Source organism: Ischnura elegans (genome assembly GCF_921293095.1).
Source record: "Ischnura elegans chromosome 13 unlocalized genomic scaffold, ioIscEleg1.1 SUPER_13_unloc_3, whole genome shotgun sequence".
Taxonomy (NCBI): domain Eukaryota; kingdom Metazoa; phylum Arthropoda; class Insecta; order Odonata; family Coenagrionidae; genus Ischnura; species Ischnura elegans.
In genome coordinates this window covers 8,071,240-8,098,153 of record NW_025791659.1, presented here as the reverse complement: position 1 = coordinate 8,098,153, position 26,914 = coordinate 8,071,240, and the positions used below count along the sequence as shown (strand labels likewise).

General features: G+C 37.2%; 1 protein-coding gene and 1 long non-coding RNA gene across 2 annotated transcripts in view; both read right to left on the bottom strand.

Moving 5' to 3' along the window:
* Window positions 1-26,914, bottom strand: part of LOC124172987 — a 57,150-nt gene that overhangs the window by 12,638 nt on the left and 17,598 nt on the right. Inside the window, exons 6-8 of the mRNA XM_046552519.1 lie at window positions 25,876-25,947; window positions 4,441-5,912; window positions 2,953-3,598 (exon numbers count right to left, since the gene is read on the bottom strand). Of these exons, the coding sequence (XP_046408475.1) occupies window positions 2,953-3,598; window positions 4,441-5,912; window positions 25,876-25,947 (2,190 nt within the window). The remainder of the gene's footprint in view (window positions 1-2,952; window positions 3,599-4,440; window positions 5,913-25,875; window positions 25,948-26,914) is intronic.
* LOC124172890 lies at window positions 11,609-14,136 on the bottom strand. Its single transcript, XR_006868314.1, has 2 exons — window positions 13,768-14,136; window positions 11,609-11,768 (listed from the first exon to the last, which is right to left on the bottom strand). It is a non-coding gene; the product is annotated as an uncharacterized LOC124172890 (long non-coding RNA).

Sequence of the window (26,914 nt, the reverse complement as noted above, 5' to 3'; positions counted from 1 at the left end):
ATGTAGAAGGCCTTGCCTCCCTTCGACACTTTCTTGACAATCGACCTACACCTCAGATACCCAGCACTGACTTTTTAGTCGATCTCTCTCACCTAATCCTCACTAAAAACGCCTTCTCCTTCAGCGGTAAACATTATCTACAGATCAAAGGTTGCACCATGGGAAGCAGATTCAGCCCTTCATACGCAAATTTATTTCTTTGTTTCCTTGAAGAATCCTTCCTATCATCCTACCCACTTCAACCCTCACTTTGGCTTCGCTATATAGACGATATTTTCCTTCTCTGGCCTCATGGAGAAGACTCATTGAGCTCTTTCATTTCAGCACTCAATGAATTCTCCGAACTATCCTTTACCTCTAACCACTCCCCCTCCCGAATAACATTTCTCGATGTTACCATTTCCCTAGAAAATAAAAGTTTCATCACTTCAGTCCACATTAAACCTACTAACAAACAACAATATCTTCACTTCAACAGCTGTCACCCCTCACCTACTAAACAATCCCTTCCTTACTCTCTCTCAGTAAGAGGCCACAGAATTTGCAATAATCCCGAATCCTTGGACATTTTTCTTAATAATCTTCACCACTCCCTTCTTCGTAGAGGATATCCTGAGTACCTTCTGCGTAAGAAAATCCTACACAATACTTACAAACCCAAAATTCATACCAAGAAACAACCCACACACCTCTTCCTTTCCACCACATACTTCCCGGGCGTGCAGGCTTTGAACAGAATCATCAAAAGCCTTCTTCCGATTCTTTCTAACAATGTCACTACTGGAAAAATCTTCTCTAGCTTTCCATCCTTATCCTTCCGTCGACCGCCAAATCTATCTTCCATTCTCAAAACGACTAAACCACTCTCAAGGTTCACCACCCGTACTAGCTCTTTACCTACCCCTTGCCAACGACCCCGGTCCAAAACGTGTGCTATCCTCATTACCCAGGCACTTCCTAACAAATTTCTCACTTTTCCGCTTCCTTCCACTCCATTCCCCACCTGTACAACTAGCAATGTAATTTATATCCTTTTATGCAATTCCTGCCCCGCCTTCTACATTGGTTTAACCACCACCTCACTCAACCTACGGATTAACAACCATCGAGCTTCTTGCAAACCGACTTCCCAATCTGCTTCACTTCCTGTCCCTACCCACGCCTTTTCCCACAATTTAGAATTTGATGATTGCTTTCACATAGGAATACTTGCCTCTCTCCCACCCTCCGCCTCACCGCTAGAATTGAAAACTCTTGAGCAGTCTTCCATTTGGCTATACCAAGCTTTCAACCCGCCTGGTCTTAACAGGGCCCACTGATCTCTATAGCCTTCTCCTCTTTCCCATCTCCCATTCCCCACCCTCTCCCTTCCCCTATCTTATCCTAATCCCCTCAGCCTTTGGGCATCCTCTGTCCTCCTCCTCAGTATCTCCTTGTCTCCTTCCCGACGAAGACCCTAAGGGGTCGAAAATTTGAAACTAACATGTGAGTTCTCTTTCATTTGTGTCTATGTTTTTGTGGTCTATCATGGCATTTATTTATATTTATATCACCTGCAAATATTACTTACTTATCAATAACAAATACGGAGAAAAAAATCGCTAAGTCTGCGTTGCGTTCACGCAACATTGGAAAGCAATGGTTTAAATTAAGTACTTCATTATCCACGGTTTGCAACTAAAAATGCTTCCTCAAAAATTATTTATTATTACAATTCTTTAAAAATCACTTGGAATAGTTTTTAACGACTTTTTCATTCACTTCCACTAGCATTACGTTTATTGGTTTTTCCAATTCATTAACGTGAAGTCCCGCAGACCGCTTATAAAAATCAGTTGCAAATTTTCAGAAATAAATAATAAGAACGTTAAATTTTAAGAGTGCTATGTCCTTATTATAAGAAACGTATGTCGCTCACGAGGATCATTATAGGTATTTTGAAATAGCAATTTCGAAAATATTCATAATTTTAGAATCGCAGCGGTCTCTCAGACCCCACGTCACCGGTTAAGGGATTAGCCTTCGAAAAGTCAAGAATACGAAAAGTCAAGAATAAGTTTAAAAATCAGAATGTAAGTTCAGTCATCGCTCCAATGTTGCATTTACTCACGTGTAACGCATCAATACTGCATTTATTGCATACACGCTTTTCACGTGTAACTTATCATTTTTTTAGGTACCCGACCGTTTTCCCGAATCGTTTTTTCCGACGACCTTTTTCCCGAAAGAATTTTTTCCCGAATCGTAACGCGTTCTCTTTCCCGAAAGCTTTTTTCCCGAAACCCTTTTCTCCGAAACATTTTTTACCGAACACCTTATTTCCCGATTGTATAAAAATGAGTTAATATTTTTCATAACCAAATATATTCATACACAAAATACATAATTTTTTTAGAAAATTATATTGTGCGCGATAGCTCTAAGAAATTCAAGAAAATTCCTATCGTTCTTGTAATCTTCATATTCTTCTACAACCGATTTCAGCCTCTCGTGCATGTCGTACCATTTCTTTTTTGGCTTCCGGGTGGCTTTTCCCGACTAGTAACGTAAAGCGGTTATTCCAACCTTCAGATGCATTATTTGTTGTTGCATAACCTGCTTTTGCAGCTCGAAAGTTGTTTCAACGTCTTCAACTGGAAAAAAACGTTAAAGCTGCCATCATATGAACTGTCGTTTTGAGGGTTCTATCTGTTGGGTCATTGTAAGGGACTTGGAGTCCCACTTGTTGAATTTTACGATAAATAGCTTGTTTTCTATACAATCGGGAAATAAGATGTTCGGTAAAAAAATGTTTCGGAGAAAAGGGTTTCGGGAAAAAAGCTTTCGGGAAAAAGGTTATTCGGGAAAAATGGATTCGGAAAAAAAATTCGGCAAAAAGGTCGTCGGAAAAAACGATTCGGGAAAAAGGTAGGGAATCTTTTTTTACCATGTATATAATCCAAAGTATCTCACCTCCAATGTTGAGGGCCAGTGTATGGGCGACAAGCATCCCCACACAAGAGCTGTGGATTGCACATTCTCCCTGCATCCCTCCAGGTTGATCCGGTTATGGGATAGGTCCAAGTGCTTCATATTTTCAAATTGCCAGGGCACCATGAATTCAACCATATTTAACCGGTTATGTGACAAGTCAACGATCTCTAATGAGAACTCAGTTTCCAGATCCATCCCTTCTGTTTCCGATTCACACGAAAATTCTGTGATATAGTTTCTGCTGAGATTGAGGTGTTTTAAGGTTGATAGGACGGGAGTAATGCTTGGATAAACCGTTAGTCGGTTTGATGATAAATCGATAACTTGCAACTTTAACAAATACTTGCTAAAGAGAAATTTATATTCATCAAGCTCCAATGGATTTTCAATGGTATGAATAACGTTGTGGGACAGATTGACCTCCAACAGACGTGGTGTTTGCGTGAACATGTCGGGTTTGATCGAGTTGAGATTATTTCTGGATAGCCTTAGATGTGTCAAGTCTGGAATCGACAATTCCGGTACATCCTCCAGGCAATTTCCGCTCATATCGAGAAAAAACTCTTGGCATAACTCGTTCTGTATTTTGAATGGATGAAATATCTTGTATGGCAAATGGCGGAACCTGCAAAAAAACGTTAAAATTATTAATTCATATATATTTTCACTTATAGTGAAACGTCTATGCAACGAAATCCTACGGACTACCGAAATACTTTCGTTGCACTGAAATTCCGTTATACGGGTAGTTTCGTTATACTGGACGGAAAAGAATTATGTTATACTGAATATTTCGTTACACTGGCGTTCGTTGTGAAGACATTTCACAGTATAAGGTTATTTTAATAGTTGGGGATATGCGAGTAACACATTTTGATCTAGAGTTGAGTATCGAGTCGAGTTCATATCTACTCGCGAGTATCGAATCGAGTATGGTAATTTCTACGACTGGTAATGCATGCTAGGAATTGCTTCCTACTTTGACCAATCCCCTGGTTCCTTTTATATTACGAATCATTAACCTGATTTAATGAATTATAATAAGGAACGTTTGTGGTAATTATTTCAAAACCGGGAAAACCACTTAAATATGTTACAGCTATTTTTTTTCTTTCTTAAGGTAAATTTAAAATTTTTATTTCAGTTAACTCGGTGTTTGAACATAGAAAGAAATGAAGGGTGAAAAGTATGGCATAAGGAAATATTAGCGATGCAGCGGTCCTCTGAGAATACTCTGCCAACGGGTTGGTAAGACGGCAGACGGTAGGATGAAATCCCAGGACAAGGCATAAGAATGACGATTCGAATTCAAAAACGATATTTTTACCTGAATTTCATGGTTTCTTTTCCTTTTGGCTTTTAATTAATTTATAAAATTCTTAAAGTTACTGGCCTCGACAGATTTGTAACCGATAGAACTCGACTTGACTCATCCCGGTAAATTACGGAAACTACGAGATAACAAACCTGTTGTCGTTGAAATATATGTGACATAAGAACGTGGAATCACGGAAGAAATCCATATCTAGAGTCTCAATTAAATTGTGGGAAAGGTCCAGGTAGAATAGTATTATATTGTTCCTCAACAGTGTCGCAGAAATATTGGTGAAGAGGTTGTTCGAAGCCAGGAGTTTGATTAGATATTTGCTCCTGGAAAATATGTTTTCAGGCAAATACGCAATATTGTTGCTGGATATATTCAAGTATTCGAGGTTGACCATTCCGTGGAAGGCTTCATCCGGCAGGGATGATAAGGAGTTATTGTCCAGATAAAGATGCTGGATCAAAGACCAGCTGATCGTGGCATTATTTAAGTTTTCAGACTGCTCAACAATTGAAGATGAGTTTGGAAACTTTACATCAGAACTCAATACTTTGTAGTGGAAGGGTGTTATGCTAACCGATGGCAGTCCGAAGGTTACAAGTTTATTACCGCTAAGGTAAACGTTAGACAGGGATGGGAGACTGCATAAACATTCTTCAGGAATGAAAGTGATCTGATTATATTCTGCATGCAGAATTTCAAGTTTCTTTAGCTTGCATAAACTCGTCGGTAATCTTTTGATTGAGTTTCTTCCTAAATCGAGATGAGTCAAATTCTCTGTTTTGAGAAAAATATCATCTTCAATGGCTGCTATCTCGTTTTCACCGAGATAGAGTTCTTCTAGATTCCGCATATTGCTCAGAAAACTACTTTCAAATAATCTGAGCTTGTTTCGCCGAAGGTCTAACTTTTTTATCGTATTTATGCCCTCGAAAAATCTTTTTGGTAAATGTTGCACTTCCGTGTCTGTGATTTGAAGGATTTCTAGCCGTTTTGATATCCTTGAGAAAAGGTCCTCGTAAAGCATCGACAAATTCGGACATATGATCTTGAGCTCCTTCAGTTCTTCCAAGGCACTCCAACGATGCATGGGAAAGTGGAGAGTCTTTGATTCCTCGCACTTTATTGTGAGAACTTCCAGTGTAAGATTTCTCCAACCACCAATACTACCTGTACTCCAATCTCCAAGTAGGACAGAACGATTACGAGACGGAGCTAAACAATTAGACACTTGAAGTTCTGCTCTATCCATATATGTAGGAGATGAGAAGTTGGCGGATAAAATAATGGAGAGATAATAATAAGGGTCCGCCTCTGTTTGTGCCTTGCATTTCATATCGTAGTATACAGTCGTATCGATGTTTAACCATCGCCGTAGTAAAACCTTTTCTTCGCAGAATTTGGAAGAGATTATGTCATCCTCCGCTTTGAAACAGAGACATCTCGGATCAGCTTTACAATGGAAGCCCGCCAATACTCCATCTTCGCTATCAGTCAAAGATTTTTCAGAATGGCAACCAATGATGGATATCACGATTATGGCGATGTAAATGCACCTCTGTCCCATGGTTACATTAAGACTTCTGGGCTTTGGAGCTGCAGACATTCTTTGAACCTGAAAGGTAATGAATATTGATAGAAACTTAAATAATAATTATAATAAACATACAATAATGCTATGTAACCGTTTACTTAGCTGATATTACTGTACAACTATCGCATAACATCGAAAAGACAATAGCCGTAAAATAAATAAGTACCAAGAATTAGCAATAGAAAAAAATTGATTATGGAAGAGGTTTGCTCCAATTGTCACCTCAGATACCAGTGTCGTACCAAAACATATATGCATATAGCACTGGAGGAATAGTTCTCGAGTTTCAAGCCGGATTCAAGGGTTTTTCTGCCATCGTCTTCAGGGTGAATTGATTAGCCAAGATGTGTCCGTCTTACATACCTTTGCATTGGGACGGACACATCTTTGCTAATCCATTCACCCTGAAGACTGTGGCAGACTTAGCCTTCGAAACGTCGGTGCAGAATACCCCTTGGACTCGGCTGGGAACCCGAGAACTCTTCCTCCAGTCTATTCGCCGGGAAAACCTTAGATACTACATTATAAATATAGCAGTTTCAAAATACTCAGCCTTCATCCTAATACATACATCAAATTGCAAAAGTCTGTAATAATTTCAACCTGTCATTTCACGAGAAAATTTCTCAACGCAATTCAGTAGCGAAGAGTTATCTTGGTGATAACCCTTGCTCTTTGCACTAAAAAACTAAGTAAAAACTACAGAAAATTTAAAGGAAAAAAGTTATAATAATAAAGACAATAATAATAATAAAAATATTGAAATATAACAACCATAGACTAGGAAACCACATTTTAATGGAAGAACAAAAGAGGTGTCGCAGGGGAAGCGAAGGGTGCAAGGAACGGTTGATAATGGATTTAATAATTCTTACACAAAAAAAGGAAAGAAGAGGAACCTACACAGTTGCTACATAGATTACAAAGCTCTTTTGACTCTGTTCCCCATTCCTGGGTTATAGAAGTACTTAAAATGTACATAATTCACCCAGATAATATGAAACACCTCCATACCGTGATGAAAAATTGAGCACTATCGTGCACATAAAAACTAACGAGGGTCTTTTACAGACAAATAATATCAAAATCAAACGGGGAATATTTCCAGATGACTCTTTGAGTACGTTATGGTTCTACCTTGCGGTAAACGCTTTATCAAACCTCCTGAATAATACTCAATATGGAGTCAAAATAAAAGGGAATGAACCAAGAACCCATACTCTATCGCATATTTTCTATATGGACGATCTCAAGCTATATGCAGGATCTAATAATAATCTAAACCAATTAGTCCATTTAGCTGAAATATTTTCTAAGGATAAAAAAATGAAATTTGAAATAGATTTTTTAAAATAAATCTGAATAGTCCGAGGTAAAGTACAAAGGAATGATATTCCACTACAAAATGGGCAAACAACAGAGGCCATGGATAATGGAGATACCGATAAATACCTAGGATTCCAACAAGCAAGACGACTAGACCACTCTACGATAAAGCAAAAAAATACAAATCCAAAATAGAATCAAGAAACTTGTTCGCATTCAATTAAACAGGTAAAATCTCACTATTTCAATTAATACTTTTGCCATCCCTTTCCTGGCATACTCTTTTGGTATGATCAAATGGTCGCAAACAAATCGAGACAACCTACAAAGAAAAATTTGGTCCCAAATGACAGAAAAAACATGCTGCATAAAAACTCGAATATAGAGAGGAGCACGTTGCCCAGAAAACTTGGTGGAAAGGGTATCGCCACATCAAGAATCAGCACAACTCACAACTTTATCAACTACGGAAATATAATTTCAGCGAGAAATCTACCTCGGATCTCCTGCGGACTATCTGTGACGCAGACAATAAATACACACCGTTATACCTATATGACGAAAGTACGCAAATTAGTGAAACCACTGTTACTATATACAGTAAAATGTCAATATGGAAAGCTAAATCCCTTCACGGAAGACACCCTCATGCCCTGGAGGCCCCTGGAATTGATAAAAATGCATCGTACGCATGACTCAGGCATGGTCAACTCTTCCCAGAAACAGAAGGATTTATGATTACAATACAAGACCAGGTGGTGAAAACAAAAACTATGAAAAATATATAATTAAAAACCTAAATTAAATTGGGTGACAGATGCAGAAAATGTGATAATGCCTCTGAGACGATACAGCACATCACAAGTGGATGCACTGACTTATCTCAAAAGAACTACCTGCACTGTTACAATCAAACATGCAACATCATCCACCTGAAATTAGCTCTTAAGCATTAACTCATAGAAAAAGGAGTTCGTTATTATAGTACACGCCTTAAACCATCCTTGAAAACGATCACTGTAAGATTTGTTGTGACCGTTCAATTATTACCGACGAAACAGTCTATAGCAATAGACCTGATCTAGTAGTGCAAGAAAAAACTCAAAATTAAAAGTACTTGATTGACATTTGCCGTATCTAATTCGCATACAATCACTACAGCCTACACCAGCAAAATGGAAAGGCATGAAGAACTTAAAAATGAAATTAAGAGACTGAAATAAGATAATGTACCATGGGGGGAAAAAGTATCCCAACAGAGTTTGTGCCGCCACCATCGCATCGCAGGAGAATGGATTCCCATTCTAACAGTGTATATATATTCCTAGGAATGAGACGGGGGAAATTCAGATACGGTCTTATTTCAGCCATCAAGGTCGTGACGGTGAATTTGCCTACCTCGCACCGAGGCTCGAACGTATTTCGTACTCCTCTCTAGAATCTTGGCGCATTCAATATCCTAGGAATTGCGCCTACGCTTTACCCGCAATCTCCCTCTAACCCTCCTTTCCGTTCCTTCTTCGCACCTACAACGGCACTCGTAATAAAATTTACTGAAAACCCATCTCCAATTCCTCATTTTCTCGTCTCTGAAAATTTACGGGATAAATATTCGCTAGACGTAATCTGCAAGGCAGCAATGGCGAGGAGCGATTTTTAGCATCAGGAATTTCTCTAAATACACTGGTCAAAAAAAAACTTTTTTCTATCCTAGAGATGTTGTTGGATGATCCTTGAGGTGCTTTTCGTCCTGATAGAAAATCTGGGCTCAGATATTTTTTATCACGTCTGCTTACTTTAGGAAAACCGAACTGAATAAGGGTTCAAGGATATTAAAGCAAATAAATCGTGATTTTAAAAATGTGAAAAATAGGTACTTTCATAGGATTTTTTCCTGTATTTAGCATCTGGTAAGTCCCTATTCAGTGTTAATCAGTAATATGCTAACATTTAGCTGAAATTTCCTTGGTTGAATTTTTAGAAATGTAAAATAACTTGGTCGAAACGCCCACTGTGTTCATCTCTAACAGCGCTGTGGTTTGGTGGAAAAAGGCAGGGTTTGAGTCGAGAAAATAGATTTTTACATTCATATTGCAGCCCATATTTTGGTACGATTTGGTTATATGTATTAATATAGCCACCAGATCATGATAATTTCCAACCATGATATTTCCTAAAAAATGTTCAGATGCATTTATTTCTATATGCGTTCCACGCGCTTTTCTCCGTTGACCTCACTTGCTGTTGAATTTCTGAATCCTTCAATCCTTAATCTGTGGCCCAATACATACTCCTTATTTGATCTTTGCCTCACTGAATTGAAGGACCTTTTGTTACAAATAAGTAAAACCAGCACCATATATGTCCATGGCTTGAACAAAATAAAAAAGTCTTTATTTAACCCTTTCGAGACCGCGGAGTTTTCGTCTTAGCTTGACTGCTGTACCGCTCCCCAAGAGACTCTTCTTTCTCGTGGTACGGAGCATTTTTGGAGTGCATTCGTTAAGAAGGGTCTCGCTGAACCTTTTTCATGTATTGCTTATATGTATTTAGCAAATGGATAATTGTTGCTTGCACGTAAATTACAGACATTGAATATAATTCCTCATTTTTATCTGAGCATTGTCAAATTTTAAACGAAGTTCTAAGGCCATTATCAAAGCATTTAACGCAGCAACAATTTCCATGTTGATGTTTATACATAACTCGAGATATAAGTTAATATTTGTCGTAGAATTTCGTTTAAAAATTGTAAACGCTGCTCAAAAGACAAACAATTCAATTCTTAGTTTATATTTATTGAGAAATGAACAAATATTTATTTCGAAAATTGACTCTATAAACAATTGTATGACCGCTGTCCCTTACCGCTGAGAGAGGTTATAAAAGACGAAGGGTCCGGGTACCTGCTCCCGGATTCGGAGGGTTAATCCTAAACCCCGAAGCGTTGGGTCCCGAGACAAAGGTGACCTAAACCCACGACCGTCCTGAAAGGGGGAGAGCTAGAAAACGTATATATACGGGTTTCGTTTTCTTGACCGGGAAAATCTCACACGTATATATACGCCAGTGGTCTCCCGGGTCAGGAAACGTCCACACGTATATATACGTGTACGGTCATGACCACCTAGATACTCAAGGCCTCCGCACTGAGTTGTGACGTCACAGGTTTGGGGCTGACGGACGGCCGGAGAACGACCACGGAACCCTGATCCCGTACCAGAGGACTGGGAGGGTAGGCGCCGGTGGAAAACAATGCGAAACGCTTCAAGAATAAACACGGAATGAATCTTTTGGCAAATGCACGGTACAATGCCTTCACTTATCTATTGGATGATTTGTTTGAGTTATCCTCCAATATCATATTCGCCTCAAAATAATTATCAATGCGCGGAATAATTGTCAATGATCATTATGAATGCATTGGAAGACTATATTTCTGTACCTGACGGCTCTTAAGACTAAAGAAGTGATTTAAGTCCTTCAACTGCACTATTAGCGCTACAGTCATTCACCAAAATAAAACTTACGAATGAAGACGATAGCGGAATTCTTGCCAAATTACGAGAAGAATGAAGTTCTAGATATTGTTTATGAAGTTAATATCCATGACCATACCGTTCACGAAAAACATTAGAAAAGGGAAAATAAAGCATTAATCCCGGTATCAAGGCTAGCACTAAGAAACCGTAAGATTTTTAATGGATATTAAAATATCATTTTAAATTTGTCCAACCTCGAAAACGGATGAAAATCTGTTGGTTAAGGGTACGGAAGAATCGCGACGGAGAAAATCAATGAGGTCTGTTTAACGAAACCAAAAGAGATAATATATAGACTACTTCCTGCGCTAATTTTTTTAAAATGGATCAAAAAATACCTCGTTTAATCACATTTTTCAGTGTCGGACGAATTATTGAACAGGTTCTACGTAAAGGATACACAGAACACAACTGTCACCGGCTTGTGAAATTTTCAGAATAAGAACCCCTAAACTCATTACATTCAGACGCACTCTAGAAGGGGTTAGGAATATGTCTGATCTCTATCAGAGTGAAACCAATCATTAATCAGATTTAACATCCCACAGAGCCAGACAACACTAGACCATTTGCTACCCAAATCATTTAAAAATGTGTGAAACATTTACCTCCATTTCTCACCACCAGCAGAGAGGACACAAAGAAAGCAAATGTCACTTGCTTGTCTGTGAAACTTTCAGAGTAATACCCCTAAACTCAGCCCATTCACAAGCACTCGAGAAGGGTTTGGGAAATTGCCTGATATCTATCAGGGTGAAAACAATCATTGATCAGATTTAACAGCACCTAAGTTGTATCTCAGTGCCTCTTTCTTCAGTAATTGCAGTTGGGTAGAAAAAAGCCATTAAATTTTTTATTGTTTTTAGCATTTATTTTAATGTCATCAAGAAGCTTACAAATCTTTGAACAGTAGTTTATGTGGTCAGTTTTAGTCTGCCAGAGTTAACACTTTATCGAATGAGTTAAGTTCCTGTCGTGCCTCCCAAAGGATTTCATCTTAATGGCAACCCTGGAAAAAAGATTATCTTGTTAGTTTTTGGCACTTATGGGCACTGTAAGAATAACAAATTTCTAAGCTTTCTGGCTGAGCAATGGATATCAGAGAAATAAATTGAAAGATTCAAGATGCTGTCATAAAATAAGGTACATATTCTGAGCAAATTACTAACTTATTGGACCGGCAAGTATCCATCCTTGTTACTAGGGGTCACAATAGACAGTCATCATGACTACCAAAAAAGTAAAAGCACCCTCTTTCTCATTTTTGACTATTTATGCAGCTTCTTAAAAATAGGGAGTACAAAGAGCATGCATCAATTAAGTCATTGGAAACGACAGTTTTGAGAAAATGGCATTTTGATACCATTCGCCGCTCAATGCAACCCTATGGCGAGCAATCACCGAAGGACTCACACTAATGAATGAAATAAAACATTAATTGGTGAGGGAAGAAAATTGCTGATAAAATGGAGGTTGGAATGAAAAAAATTCAGATGATATGCTTTGTTGCGCATATTTTACGAGCACAAGTCCCAATATAGGCAAAGATAAGAAAACCCAATAAATGAAATCGGATGTGAGAAAACAGAAATGAAGCCAGATGTGAAAGATGCAAGAGTATGTGGATGTGGGGCATACATCCAAATTCGAGAGACATTAATTGGACAAAGGAAAAATGATGATTTTAAGTAATGTGAAAGGATAAATGTTTTGGGATCCTAAAACCTGAAAATCTGTGAATGAGAGGAATTTGATTTCTAATAGAAATAAGAAAGTGGATGGCAAGATGTCATTTGAGGATCACGATAGCGAAGAAAAAAATGTGAAGCCACAAATATAAAATTTAAAAAATAGTAGCAAATTGATCACGATATGTATTTTTATGACATATTTAATTACTATTGACAATTCTTCAGGAGTAGCATTTAGTAATGAATGAGCACCAGTCATCATGCGCAGGATCGAGATGATAATGGAATGTGGTTAGAACAGATTAAATACCCTTTAATACATAATATAACTTTATCAGTAAATAGCGCAAAGCCAACCACTTGCTAATGAACGGGATTACGAATACGGGACAAGAATAAGGAAATTTTATATAATTTTGATGATAATTTAATATGAATAGTATTTCCGAAGCTTTTTTTACTTTGAGATACAAGAAATTGACGTAAACATAGCTGAAACAGTAGATTCTGATAGAGGGAGAGAGAGAGAGCGAATAATTCCAAGCCATTGAGATAAAGAAGTGTATGAAAAGGTTAGATGATTCACATTTGAGGATCCATATGATGAAGAAAAAAAGAAGCGAAGACTAAATAAAAAGCAAACAAATAACCTATACACCCGCCTTATAGAGTAGCAGCTTACTTCACGGATTGCTTTCGCAGCTATTTTTCAGTAAAATATCGGTTAATAAATGGAAAATACATTAACACCTATCAATGCGATCAAATAAATAACCTTACCTTAATCACAACGGTACTTTTATGATGCTGGAAATATTTCTCGGCGTATAGTAATGATTCTAATCCATGATTTTGAACGACTAAAATTTATTAAAATTCACAACTTTTATAATCCTTCTCTTGCAAATAGAACATTTAGCAACAAATGCAATAGGACAGGGCCAATGTGACTATCGTTTTGACGATCAATGTAAAAATTAATCTTTGAATTCACGAAGGATAAGTTCAGGAAGCTGCAATAATTAATTGAGACCAACAGATGACCATTTCCTAACTCAAACGTTTCACTGCTTTCTATTCGTACAATCCCTGATGCTACATAATTGATATAATAACTTTACTCGGTGCACATGTAACAATATAAGATCAAGCCCAGAAAGAATTTAACCCCGAAAAGTTTATGAGAAGAGAATGCATGTATCGATATGGCAGCAATTACCTCACGTTTAACTCCTCTAGTAGAAAATATTTAATTCAATTATTAGAAAATATTCACCTTACTATGCTTAATTTTAATAGGGAAAAATAAATACTTACTCTTGAGTGCTTTGAAGGTTGATAGTCCTTCCTTGGGATGGCATTCATCCACCTCCTTCTCAGTCCTTCCTTGGGAAACTGGAAAACACTCACTATCTCTCTCCCGTCGTAATTACAACTATATTGATGTACACAACACTTTCCTACTATACTGAAAACTTTTTAAACACAGCAAATCGATAACTTCACCACAATAAAGGCTTGAAAACTCAAATCGCTTGCTCACACTACAACAACAAGGATCGCAACTGACGCTACTCACATGTGCTCTGTCGCCTATGTGCCTATGATTCCGGTTTTTTCGCCAGCCGCAATCCTGTGACGTCAGAGAAAAGAGAAAGTTCAGTGCGAAGGCCTTGAGTATTTAGGTGGTCATGGTACGGTAGGGAAAAGGTTAATATGCGTGGGTGGAAAAGAATATTTTTTGTTCGACGAAAGGCTGACAAAGGACATTTTGGAACCAGGGATGAGTTCTCTACGTTCCGGACAAATTTTTTCAAGCATTAATTTTTTCTGTTCCTGATATCCCATTCGCAGATGAAGCAACAACATTTCGTATAGCCAAGCTGTAATCCTAGTAACATTGCAATTACTTTAAGTGGCCACAAAATTTCCAATTACATTTTTGGTAGTGATTTTATTCTAAAAGTAACTGCATATTCTCGTACGATTCTTTCATTTCAGTTTCGTGAGTTAACAGTTTTGATGGGAGCTCATTGCCATTATGTAAAATTACCTAGGAGGAATAAATGAACAAACGCTAATCATCTGTGTTTAATTTAAAATTAAGAGTACCCATAACAGAAGGAGCATCATGGCAAAATGCAAATCGTTTTTTGGAAAGAAGAAACCAAGTCAAATTCGTCATGGTGAGAGCGGGACATCAAAAGTTTCGAATTTGGATCCAACAATTTTCAACGCTTAGTGAACGTAAGATTTTTCCCTGCTTTCTGGATGCAATTCAAATCTTGCACTTGATCTTTTAAACCCTCTTGCGTCATAAACTGAGGGCCAGCAGATTTGAGTCCTTCGAATTTCCGAATCCTTCATTATCATGTTCTTGATTACTTTCTGAATATTTTCTAGGATTAACATACTCAATTGGTTTCGGCATTTGTAAATTTTCGGAGTGAGGAAACGGTAGTATCGCTTATTCAAAGTTGTCCGGATATTTTACTGTGTGTTTGGACTTTGAAGTGATTCCTTTCATTTCTTCAACAATAATAATAGCCTGAAAAATCATCTGCCAAATCATGGGGACGACAAATTCCTTATGACGTTTTCCCATAGTCCGACCAGTAAGAAGCTCTACACTGGTGCCACATAACACATGGGGATCCCATCCTTTATCTTGGACACTCAACAGGCCATCAAAATAAAGCTTATAACCCTGTCTGAAAAAGGGAGTAATTTTCCACCTTTGAGCCTTAAAAGTAATTTCACCGTAAACATAACAAAATAATCAGGATGGTTCACGCACTAGGACTGATTAAAACTAAGCCACTTCTCAGCGATTACATTGTAATAAGCTGTAATTTCCTTCTAGCAACAAAAGTCTCTATCTTCTTCTATCTTCAGAGAAAGCAAACGTCTTCCCACTCCTACAGCTGGTCACATGCTGATGTGAAGTGGCAGCTGAGGCAGCATTGCATCGAACAAAACCATAAGATAGCACAATTTTAAACATATTTTGAAGGAATAGGAAGGCATGACATCGTAGGACAATATGTTTTGGCAGGAAAGTTTTATTTTCACTTTCTCATGCTATCATGATACATAAATGAATTAAATTACTACTTTCGTAAAAGTAAAAACACACATTAAGCTCTCCTAATGAAACTAGATGTGATAGAAAGAATCTAAGCACAGATTCGGAATAAGCGCGAAAAATACGACCAAGATCGCTTCTCAACACAACGTCTCTAGAACGAAATCTATGTTGAAAAGTGATACCTAAAATATTATCACTCTAAAAGGGTTTCACGCGTCAATTGCGATTGAAAATTTCCTCAATGACATGCACATGATTGCTACAAATTTAATTGATGAAAACCAATTTTTCGAGTAAAATTTCATAAATCGGAAAACAAAATTAATATTTTACATTTTCCTAGCCAGTGGCAAAAAAAACTTTATTTTCTACAATTTGATACCTCACTTTCTTTTTTATTTATTTAAAAATCAATTTTGTAAAATTAAAACAATGCATAATATTTTGGTGTCAAATAACTTTTGACAATATATAAGAGTCAAATAAAATATCTAAATTAATGTGGACAAAAAAATGAAGGACGGAAAATATACTCCAATGAATTCACACTTCACTCGGGACAGTATCTCTCCTTATATTAATTTCGAAATCTCAGCAGAAGTTTGGTGTATTTTATGTCAGCATCAACATCTCCGGTTGTACACCTAGGTTCTATTCGGTCACTTCTCAGGTGGAGGTCTTCTCCGATTTTACAATGCCTCATTACCCTCCCTGTTGCGTTTCTCCGAGTAGTATAGGGTACTTCAATTTTTATTCATCCTTCGCTATTTTTCCGCTACTGTTAAGCCTGCCTCCAACAAGCTGACTACTTTTCCCTCCTTCGCCTGCTGACAAAGGTATCTTAAATCACGATAGGAAAATATCCTTCTCGATCGAAAGAAAAACGCGTTCTGGCAATGTGCACGGCAGTCGTTCCGGAAATACTAAAACGTCTTCAAATCAACTGCATTCAAATACGTGGGCAAATATTCTCGTTGAATGTATTGTTTAGCTTAAGAGAAAGCTTGCTATGTCCCATAGTGATTTTTGTCGTTTCGTTGAGAAAGGCGAAGGAAAATTCAGGGTATCGTTCCAAATGTGCGCACATGATGCCATCGAATGCGCCTCAATTCTACGGAGTTCATCGCTAGTCATGCTTTGGGGTGCGGGAGACTCAGTAGTCGGTCGCGTATTTGGGTGACGATAATAGGAAATGGTTTGCCTTGCTTGAATTTCCCTCAATGACCAAATAATAGCAACCCACTGGAAAGGAAACCCACCAACCCGCGGAGCGATAGTGGCGGCACAAACTTTGTCGGTATACTTTTTTCCCCCATAGTACACATAATACCAATCATTATCTCTGCCACAGGAGTAGTGCCTCATACAATCCATCAAGGTATTCAAACTATTGGACTACCGAAAAACTTATTCATTACAATACAAAAAGCAGTAATTTTAAATACTTGCCGGATTGTCAGAAAAAATTTTCAACACAGAGTAAAGAGAGTACTTGGTGATACCCGTACCTCGCCTAAAACCAGCGAAAATGCTGTGAAAATATATTTTAAATAATAATAATAAAGTTTTATTTAATTATTATAATTTATTCAAAAATTTAAGAACACAATGTGCATTAAATATGATGAACATGTTGTGGCTCAGCTGGTCTCCTAATTCTAAAAATAAATGTAAAAATAATTGTAAAAATTATCGACCGCACATTTTTCAAAATGTATCTTTTGAGTATGTATGAGTAACCTTTAATATATGTTTTTCCTGATGACGTACCTATGATAACAGATGACATGCATTGCTATGGGCTGTATTCTTAGTCGACCCTACATATCCGTCCCTACATAACAAAAGACCCCTGCATGCGTTTCTCAGTGCACCCTACATAAGTGGTGGGAGGTATCCGTCGTCAAGTTCTCTAAAGTGACGTAGATGATGGTGCAGCGCCCATTTTCCACTCTGGTGGCGTGTTGGGAATTAACTATGAAACTAAGAAAAGACGTCCGATACTTTCAGGCGTATTGTTAGGGTAACGGCTCAAGGAAAATAAACAATAGGTGTCGTCCGCCAGGACGTGTTGGTACCTTAATTAGAGCTGCAAATACTCTCATATTGAGCCTAAAGTAGGACCTAATTGTCTTCAAATTACTTCAAAAGAGGTCTGTACAAGATAAGTACGGAGCAAATATGAGCATTGACGTGGGAGCTTTCGTTGCATCATCAAGGTTCGTCATTCGTTTTCACCTTCCGTAGATAAGTTTATTGTGTGGCAAATAATGGCATGAAAATACGTATTCTATGCATGTACGTAAACGAAGCACTGGTTTCCCAAAAGTATACCGAGTGCCAAACGTGAAAAATATTATAATATATTCGTAGAAGCAAGGTGATGTATACCGCTAATTTTTTTTATTATTACAGTCAATTTTATAATTTATTTAACTTGGTGGTTATAAAGTGGTAGTATTATTACATTTCCGCTGTGTTACTGTACATTTTAAAAGGGCTTGTGTGAGGTCGTCTCCCTTAATATCCATTGTGACGTAGATACTGTAATCGAAGTGATCAGCAGACGATATTTGACCGCCATGTTTTTGTAGGGTGTAGGGTTGGTTCGGGTACCCTACTTCAAGTAGGGCCCGTTTAGTTCCAAAAACGGCTATATGTAGGGCTTGATTTGGGGTATGTAGGGCGAGATCGATTTATGTAGGGGCTGATGACGCATCCAGGGTCAGGGTCCAGGTTTCCAGGGATGACCCTACAGGGTCGACTAAGAATACGGCCCTACGTGGTCAACGCGGCTTAGTGGGACCTAGGTTGATGTAATAATATATAACATTTTAATGTACCTTGTACCCTTGTATTTTTGAACAAATTATTAAAAAAAAAAAAACAGCAACCTAGGTCCCACTAAGCCACTTGGACTTGTCAGTGGGCTCCATACACCTTTGCGAGTAGTGCTTACAAATATACATATAAATCATGGCAATGCATGTCATCTTTTATCATAATTAGGTTTTCAGGAAAAACCAATACAGTAGATTCCGGTTAATTGGGACATATTGGGACTTGTGCACTTTGCCCCAACTAAGCGGCTGCCCCAATTAGGCGAACTATCCGGTATACGGGCATAAACAAACGTTAAAATGAAGGAAAGAAGACTAAAGAATGTTTATAAGTTTATTAATCTATTAATTTGATTAATAAATCAGCGAGTTTAGTTAATTTATCATCATTTATAAAAATTATAACAATTTAGTTAAAAATATTTTTCACAGCCTCGGGCGACGCTGAATGAATGTCTTTTACTAAGTACTATGAAAGAAAAGTCCTATCCTCTTGTGGATAGTATAATAACAAGAGCTTTCAAAATAGGGCAAGAATAGGTACATTTGTGAAAAATGAGAGTAAATCAAAGGAGGAAAAAAAATAGTATTTTGAAAACAAAAAAAAATTACTTTGTTGCGAGTATAAAGTCTATGTCGCCGACTCATGGCCCAATAAATCGGGATGCTGTCCCAATTAAGCGGAGAATACTCTGGGATATTCCTCTATTGGGTTCTGTTCTTCAAGATCTGCCCCAATTAAGCGGCTGCCCCAAGTAACCGGTGGACCCTTTAAACGGAATCTACTGTATTAAGGTAAATGTAAGATGCTGTAAGTGTAAAGCCTTTGTTTTTTTAGAACATCACCACAAGACTGTCACAAATGTAAGTAGTAATGAAGGGTGTAATTGAATTTTCCTCTTATTCACAAACAAATTTTGTTCACTAATTAATATTTTTATGAAAACATTGCATAATTTTCTGTATTAGTATGGTGTGTTCTGATTTTTAATTAAAAAATCAATAATTGAGTTAAGTAGCTGAATTTTCATATTTATTGTAAACAATTTTTTGTTTATTTATAAACATTTTCATGCAAAATTGTTTAATTTTTGGTAATATTATGGCCTAATATGATGTTTTTTCAATAAAATCAATGCATTGACGTTAAAAATTGTTATTATTTCCCTCATTCATAAAAAAATATGTTGGGGTCCCTAAAGGACCCCAACTGTAACCAACGTAATAAAATGAGGGTCGGTAACCAGAGGGTTAAAGGTATACAGTCATATGATATACATACAATCATATGTTTTTTAAACTTAACCTGGATCCGCCCAATGTGACAAAAATGTACCATCCTGTATTGCTCCACTGTAACGGCTCTGAATGACACTGATTGGCACCGTAATGAATCGCAATCAATGCCTTTCGTTTTCTATGATGAAGGAAACTACCCTATTATGCCTGCCGGTGGAGTTTAAGCATGGATTACTCCCGTTTAGAATACCGTATTGCAACATGGTTGGAATACATAATAATATTACGCCTTCTCCCGTTATATATAAAGTTAGCAACCCTCTCGGCAGGTGAGAGTTCAAAGAAAAGCGGCTCGATACGTTTTGGGTAGGCATCGGAGGATAGAGAGCGTATCAGGCATTTTAAAAATACTGGGGTGGGAATCTTTGGAAAGTAGGAGAAAAAGAAACCGACTCTGCGGTTATGTATAAAATATACAAAGGGGATAAAGCATGGAGGGAATTAAGCAAGGAAGTGGGAAAACCTGATTTCATTGGTAGGAACGATCATCAGTTCAAAATCAAATGCCGGGCGCAGAGGACCAATGTTAAAAAAAAGTTTCATACCTGAATAAAACAATTGAAGATTGGAACAGATTGCCTGCAGAGTTATTTGAGCCCTTTCTTAGTAATGCAAAAATATTTAAGACAAAGCTGGGAAAGTATAATTTTTTAGAAATTTTAATTAAATTTTAAAATTTGTACGACTGTCTAGTTTATATGTGACTTTGTGGGGATGTTGTGTTTTTCTTTTTTGTATTTACATGTTACCACCTGGCCAGTTGCCAAATTGTAACTTATGCAATAATAATAATATGCGAATGGCACGGTGTAATTCCATGCAGATTAGCGGCCGCAGAGTTTATCAAGGAGAAAAGAGCAAGTTATGGGGAAAGAGGAAGTTGAAATCTAATCACATTGAAGAGAGGAGGATGATGGTGGGCAGTATGCGATTTCGAACGACTTTAAAACTGCGAAAACAAGAGACTGCGATTATACTTTAAGGTTGCAATCCCTCTCTCATCAAAATGGCAGATGTGAAATACAGTAGATTCCGTTTAAGTGGTCCACCGGTTACTTGGGGCAGCAGCTTAATTGGGACAGATCTTGAACAACAGAACCCAATTGAGGAATATCCCAGAGTCTTCTCCGCTTAACTCGGACAGCATTCCGCTTTATTGGGCCATGATTTGGCGACATAGACTCTGTACTCGCGTCTAAATTAAAATTTTGAGTTTTCAGAATACTATTTTTTTATTTTCCTCCTTTGATTTACTCTTTATTTTTCAGAAATGTATTGTATTGTATTCATTCTTGCCCTATTTTGAAATATCTTGTTTTTATACTATCCGCAAGAGGATAGGACTTTTCTTTAATAGAATTTAATAAAAGAAATTCATTCAGTGTCGCCCGAGGCTGTGAAAAATATTTTTAACTAAATTGTTATAAATCTTAAAAATTTTAATAAATTAACAAAACTCGCCGATTTATCAATCAAATTAATATTTTAATACATTTATGTTGCATTATAAACATTCTTTAGTCTTCTTTCTATCATTTCAACGTCTGTTTATGCCTATCTACAGGATAGTTCGCCAAATTGGGGCAGCGACTTAATTGGGGCATATTGCACAAGTCCCGATATGTCCCAATTAACCGGAAACTTCAGCATCTGGTAGTAACATATTAGTGTACCGCCTGCAATGGGACAGACACTTTGCAAATGTGAGTGCTCTCTAGAAAACTATAGTCTCTCTAATTATACAGGGGGTCCCATTTTAAGTTCCCACCCCGAATATCTCGAAATCTGAGTAAAAGGAGAAAAAATGCTCCAGACAAAAGTTTTAGAGTTTATAAGGGGACAACCACGATGGTGACCTTGAACTCGATTTTGAATGTCAAAGGAGGGGTACCTTGAATTTATTAATTTGCCTCTCCTTGGATTTGACTTTTCGCTATCGATTGTTTCATTTAACCCTTAGGTGTACGCTAAGCGGGGATTTTGCCGCATTTTTCAAAAATTCGTAATAGCGCGTTTACTGTGAATGGATCACTTGTGGCATACTTTGTTATTCTATCTCTGTACTTTTCCCTCCACGAAGAACATATGTTTACGTCAATGTGACGACCATCTATTGCGTTAGAATCGTACAAAGTGAGAACGACGTAACTTTGGGCGATTTGCCGCTAGATGACGTTCACACGATACTAAGGAACTACTGATGATCTGTCGTTACCGTGGAAACTTGGAAGCATAATCCTTTTTGCAATACTATGCTTATCTGTTGTCTCGTATTTATTATATTTTTGTAAGCATTTGCATTATCATTTCATTACTATTATTATTTGTATAATTTATGTCAACCTCAAACCACATGTCGTAATTTAAAAATTTCGTCCTCATTCTCAAATATGCATTACATTTATGTAAAAATGCACTATATACACTTAACTAGTGATCGAAAAATGAGTGATGCTTGTTTATTATAATGTTTTATGCATTGGAGTTTGAAGGCGAAGTGTCGCCACTTGGTGTATCTACCTGCGGGAAAAGAACATAATGCTGCAAAGGCATTATATCAAGATTCAGGAATCGTAACCTCCTTATGGACATAAATTGTATTATGATTTTATAGAATTGTGAAAAAATCGAGCCGATGATGACAAAAGTAGGGTGTATGATATTCCAAGGTCAGTACGTATTTATAACCCTGTTGAGTTCTAACGAGTGCTTCAAAAGCTTGATAATGAAGATGGGAGGGAAGGGCAGGTAAACCACGATTTGGAAAATATTTTTTTTTATTTCTCACATGAAAGTGAAGGGGAGGAAGAATTTTTTTGAAGACGCATTACACTTCAGCGAGAGCTAGCAGTCTGATGATAATAATATTGTTAGCCGACCACATAATTTCAACGTTTGTCTAGATCAACGGAAAACGGTGAAACTTTTTGGCTGAACTCTTAGATCCAATGTGCAAACAGCCAAACAAAAGCTAAATACATTGTTCGTATTTCACCAGGGCCAACATCATTTCCTAAGAATGCCGCAACTGAACTCGAATTGTTGTCGAAAACGATTTTACTGAACGTGATTGAAAAAAATATCGAGAATACCAACCTGCATATTGAAGGAAAACTGTTATCTCATGTGTACTCGAGAATCAGAGATTGCATCACTACTTCTCGCATAGAAATAATATCTTTATTTGGAATTAAATATACTCTCTCTGTAAATAAAAGTTGAAAGAGAGATGCTAGAAGAGCTTTTAAAATAGATGGAACAGGCCTGATGATTTACAGAACAGCGTTCGGGATAGCAACGGGAATTCATGAATTCGAATGGGAAAATAACAGCAAAGCATTACTATTCAAGTCTTGATTTAGCCATTTATTTGCTAGAAAATGGTCTAACATTTAGATAGCCTGAAAAAATCCTTAAACCCACAGAGAGTTTCTACCCTGAAAAATTCGATAGGCTGAAACTTCATTTCTTGGTTTCCAGGATACCTGCACTCTTGTTTCGTACTGCACTAAACGAAACAAATGAGAAATTCTTTTGAGGTGCTTTCTACGTTGCACTGCAAAGAGGACATCGAAACGAACTTCAAAACCTGAAATGATCCTGAACTACAACTCAAGCAAGGGAGGTGTTGATTCTGTGAACCAGAAGTGTGTAAATTACTATTTCATATCATAAAGGGGACTTCAAGACGAACACGAAGGTGGCCTCTATCACAATTTCTCCGGTTTATTTATATAGTTACTCTTAGAGGCCACGTGATTTCTGTAGCTAAGAATTTTGAAAAAAATCCATGGAACATCAAGAATGGAGTTCATGGAAGCTCTCGCATTTAGCCTTGCAGATAAACATTTTAAGTCCAGGGTGAAAAAAGGTAATCATCCAGCAGACACATAGGCTTTTCTAGCAATGAGACTTGGGAAAATTCCTAAATTATCTGCTTCTGCAAAGGAACGTCAATGTAGGGCGGGTCATTGTTTTACACGTGGAAAATATGAAAATTATAATACGGTAAATGTACGAATGTTTTCTATTAATATGCAATAAGCATTCCATCTGCGTCAAAAATGTCACAAATGTCATTTCAGAGGCAGTGATGGCCATTAAGGATGAAAAAATTGAAAAATTAATTTTGCTTGTAAATTTTGTTATTTTTAAAATTTTAATTATTGCATTAACGATTTAGCATATACACTTCCGTTTTTGTGTGTGTGTTTTTTGACTTTATTCCGGATTTCCTTTCGTCTAGATTGCCGTCTGCAATTCCTTTAGAAAAATTAGTCGAAGTATTTTTCAAGAAATTTGCATATAATTATGTGATGTGTGAAAGATATTTTAAGGCTTTTATTTATTAGAAGTTACCCAAATACGTTAAAATACCCTCAAATTAGAATTTATACTTGGGAAAATCAAAAATGTTAAAGTGCGGCTAAAACCCCGCTAGCGTGCACTGGTGCTATACTTGCAGGCGCGTATACCTAAGGGTTAAATATGATTAGGTATTTAACCTCTTATTAAAAATCAATAATTAGCCACCCAATCATATAAATCTTTGAGCTAACAATCTAGAGTGTACAATTCAAGATAAAAATAAAAGATATAACCTTGTTTTTTCTCGTATGATGATTTTCGCAGCTTCTTTTATCTTTGCTTGAGGAGGTTCTCGAGTATTGCTGTGTAGATAACATTTTTACACTCAACGTTTCACTCCTCCTACTGGGAGCGTTATCAAGAGAATGGAAGGAATTTATTTAAGCTCCAAATGAAGGTGATATAATTCCTCCGCCACCACAAAAAGTGGCATACGCGTAGCACGAACACGTTCACGTAGAAGAGCTAGGCTGGTTTGCTTCTTGGTCTTTGGAGTTTTCGGGTGGTGTTTCACTCTCACACAAGTTGGAATTATTTCTGTATCCTGGCACCGTTGCAGGAAGGCAAGGGATAAGAGAAGTATACTCTTCTTATTTCAAAGACATAACAGTCTTCTTATCTTCTTATAAATGTCCTCCCCGTAGAGGATATTAATTTTCGTATGAAGATTTTCGCAAATAATAATAGGGAGGATGGGTATAACCTCACCCGTATATGGAGAGGGTTCTTAGCCCAATATAATGACCAACGGCTATTGCCTAAAATTCAATTCCGGCACAACAATGGGTAACGAAAAAACATATATAATGTCGGGACGAGAATAAATTCCTTCCATTCTCTTGATAACGCTCCCAGTAGGAGGAGTGAAACGTTGAGTGAAAATTTTACGTACGCAGCAATACCCGAGAACCTCCTCAAGCATAGATATAACCTTATTTTTAAAAATTACTTTTTTGTATTTATTTACCTGCGTTTTCCCAGCGTTTCGTATACGCAGCATTTTAAAAATCATATAATATATGATGAAAACATTTTTTTCCAAAAACTCTTTAATTAGCCCAAAATAAATCGGAAATTACGAAAAAACGAAGTAAAAAGCATTATATACAATAGTGGGGAATAGTGGGTTAAAGGCACGTATCCAAAATTGTAGGGCTAGAGGAAGTACAAAACTAATTTACATGGTATTTACTTTTATTATAGCCAGTGGAAATGAACTGTTCCAGCTCAAAAAATGCACAAAATCAGAGACCGAACGGTATACCATATTAACCCGGCAACGCCTGAATTAAAAAGTTTCTGCGATTTTTGCGGCATTCATGTATCTAAATGTCAATGATACTCTTAGTCATAAGGTGCAAATTTTATGCTTTTACCACTAAAAGTTGCGACTAGCGGTACCGAATGGTACCACCAACGTATTTTGCATCATAACATCCAAAATATTAGGCTCACATGAAATAATAATCATACTTTATACGAGATGTAGAGGCTATAAAAATCATAATTACATAATAAAACCTTTCAATTAGCAAAGCATAGGGCGTAAGTAAAGAAAATAAAATGCTTGCTCTAAAAAATTCGGTTTTTTTTTCAGGCTAGTTGATAATTATTCATCAAATTTCATACGTATCTAAATGCGTTAAATAAATCTTTAACATACCAATATTTTCGGAAAATGCCAATAAAAATGTTCTCAGCAATTTAAAACTCTCAACAACCCTAATAAATTATGATAAATAATTTAAAAAATACGATTAAAACTGCTGGTACCATTTGGTACCGCTAGGCGTAACGGGTTAGTAGGGAAAAACTACATGTTGGACTTACCTTCAAAACAGCAAATTGGATGTGATAACTCTGAGTGCACAGTGGCTTCTGTCGATGGTCGTACTCTGGCGCCTATCTCCCTTCCCGGAACTACCGTTCTATTTGAAGACTGCTCAGCGCAATCCTCGTGTCCGCGACGGATGCAAACTTCCTGTTGGCCCTGTATAGGGGTATAAGATATCATTAATGCGATAGCCTACACTAATAATGGTGCTAAGCTCAAAGGTGTACTACAGAGCCGTGATAAGAGTTAAGTTTGTTATTTTACATTCATTCCTTTTAGGCACATTGCGCCTGAACTCAGCAATTCCGACATTGTGCCTGACGTAATATTAAGTTAGTCTTCAAGCTTCGAGAAATACCAAGTTTGCCTAAAATGATTTTTTTCATATCTCCTGACTGTAATTAAACATGAAGTTATCCACAACATTTTAGCCAATTCCCTAACAATGCGAGAATATGACTGAATTTTCGAGGACCACTTTTCGACGAAGCGATGACACTATCATTTTTTAATGCCAGCAATAGGCATTATCTGATTCTCAATTTTAATCGGTGAATGTAAAACAATACAGACGAGTCAGGTGCAACAGAGACAGAGAAAAAATTACCCGAAGAAAATTGCTAAATGAGATGCTGGTTTTCATGAACGTTATATTTCCCATAAATGTTCCGCTGCATATAAAAGAGCGTGTACGTTGTAAGGGTTTGTCAAATTCAGTGGAAATAAGTGGGGCAGTCAAAGGATCTCGTCCGTTGAAATCTGGTATTCGCTGAGATGGAAAAGGAAACAGAGACCACACATTCGGAAGGAGCATTGGTGGTATTTGAGCATTTATTGTGTTCCAAGGGAACAAGGCTGCTGCCCTATGCCACACGAAGTTGGATTGTAGAGGGTTCCATTTCCAAGTTGAGGAATGCGATGTATTATGATTTCCTATATTAAATACCTGACAGGGTTAGAGATTGTAATGCTAACGATAGTATAATGAAACATTTACAGTAACAACATATTTAATGGGGGATCAGGTTGGTGTGG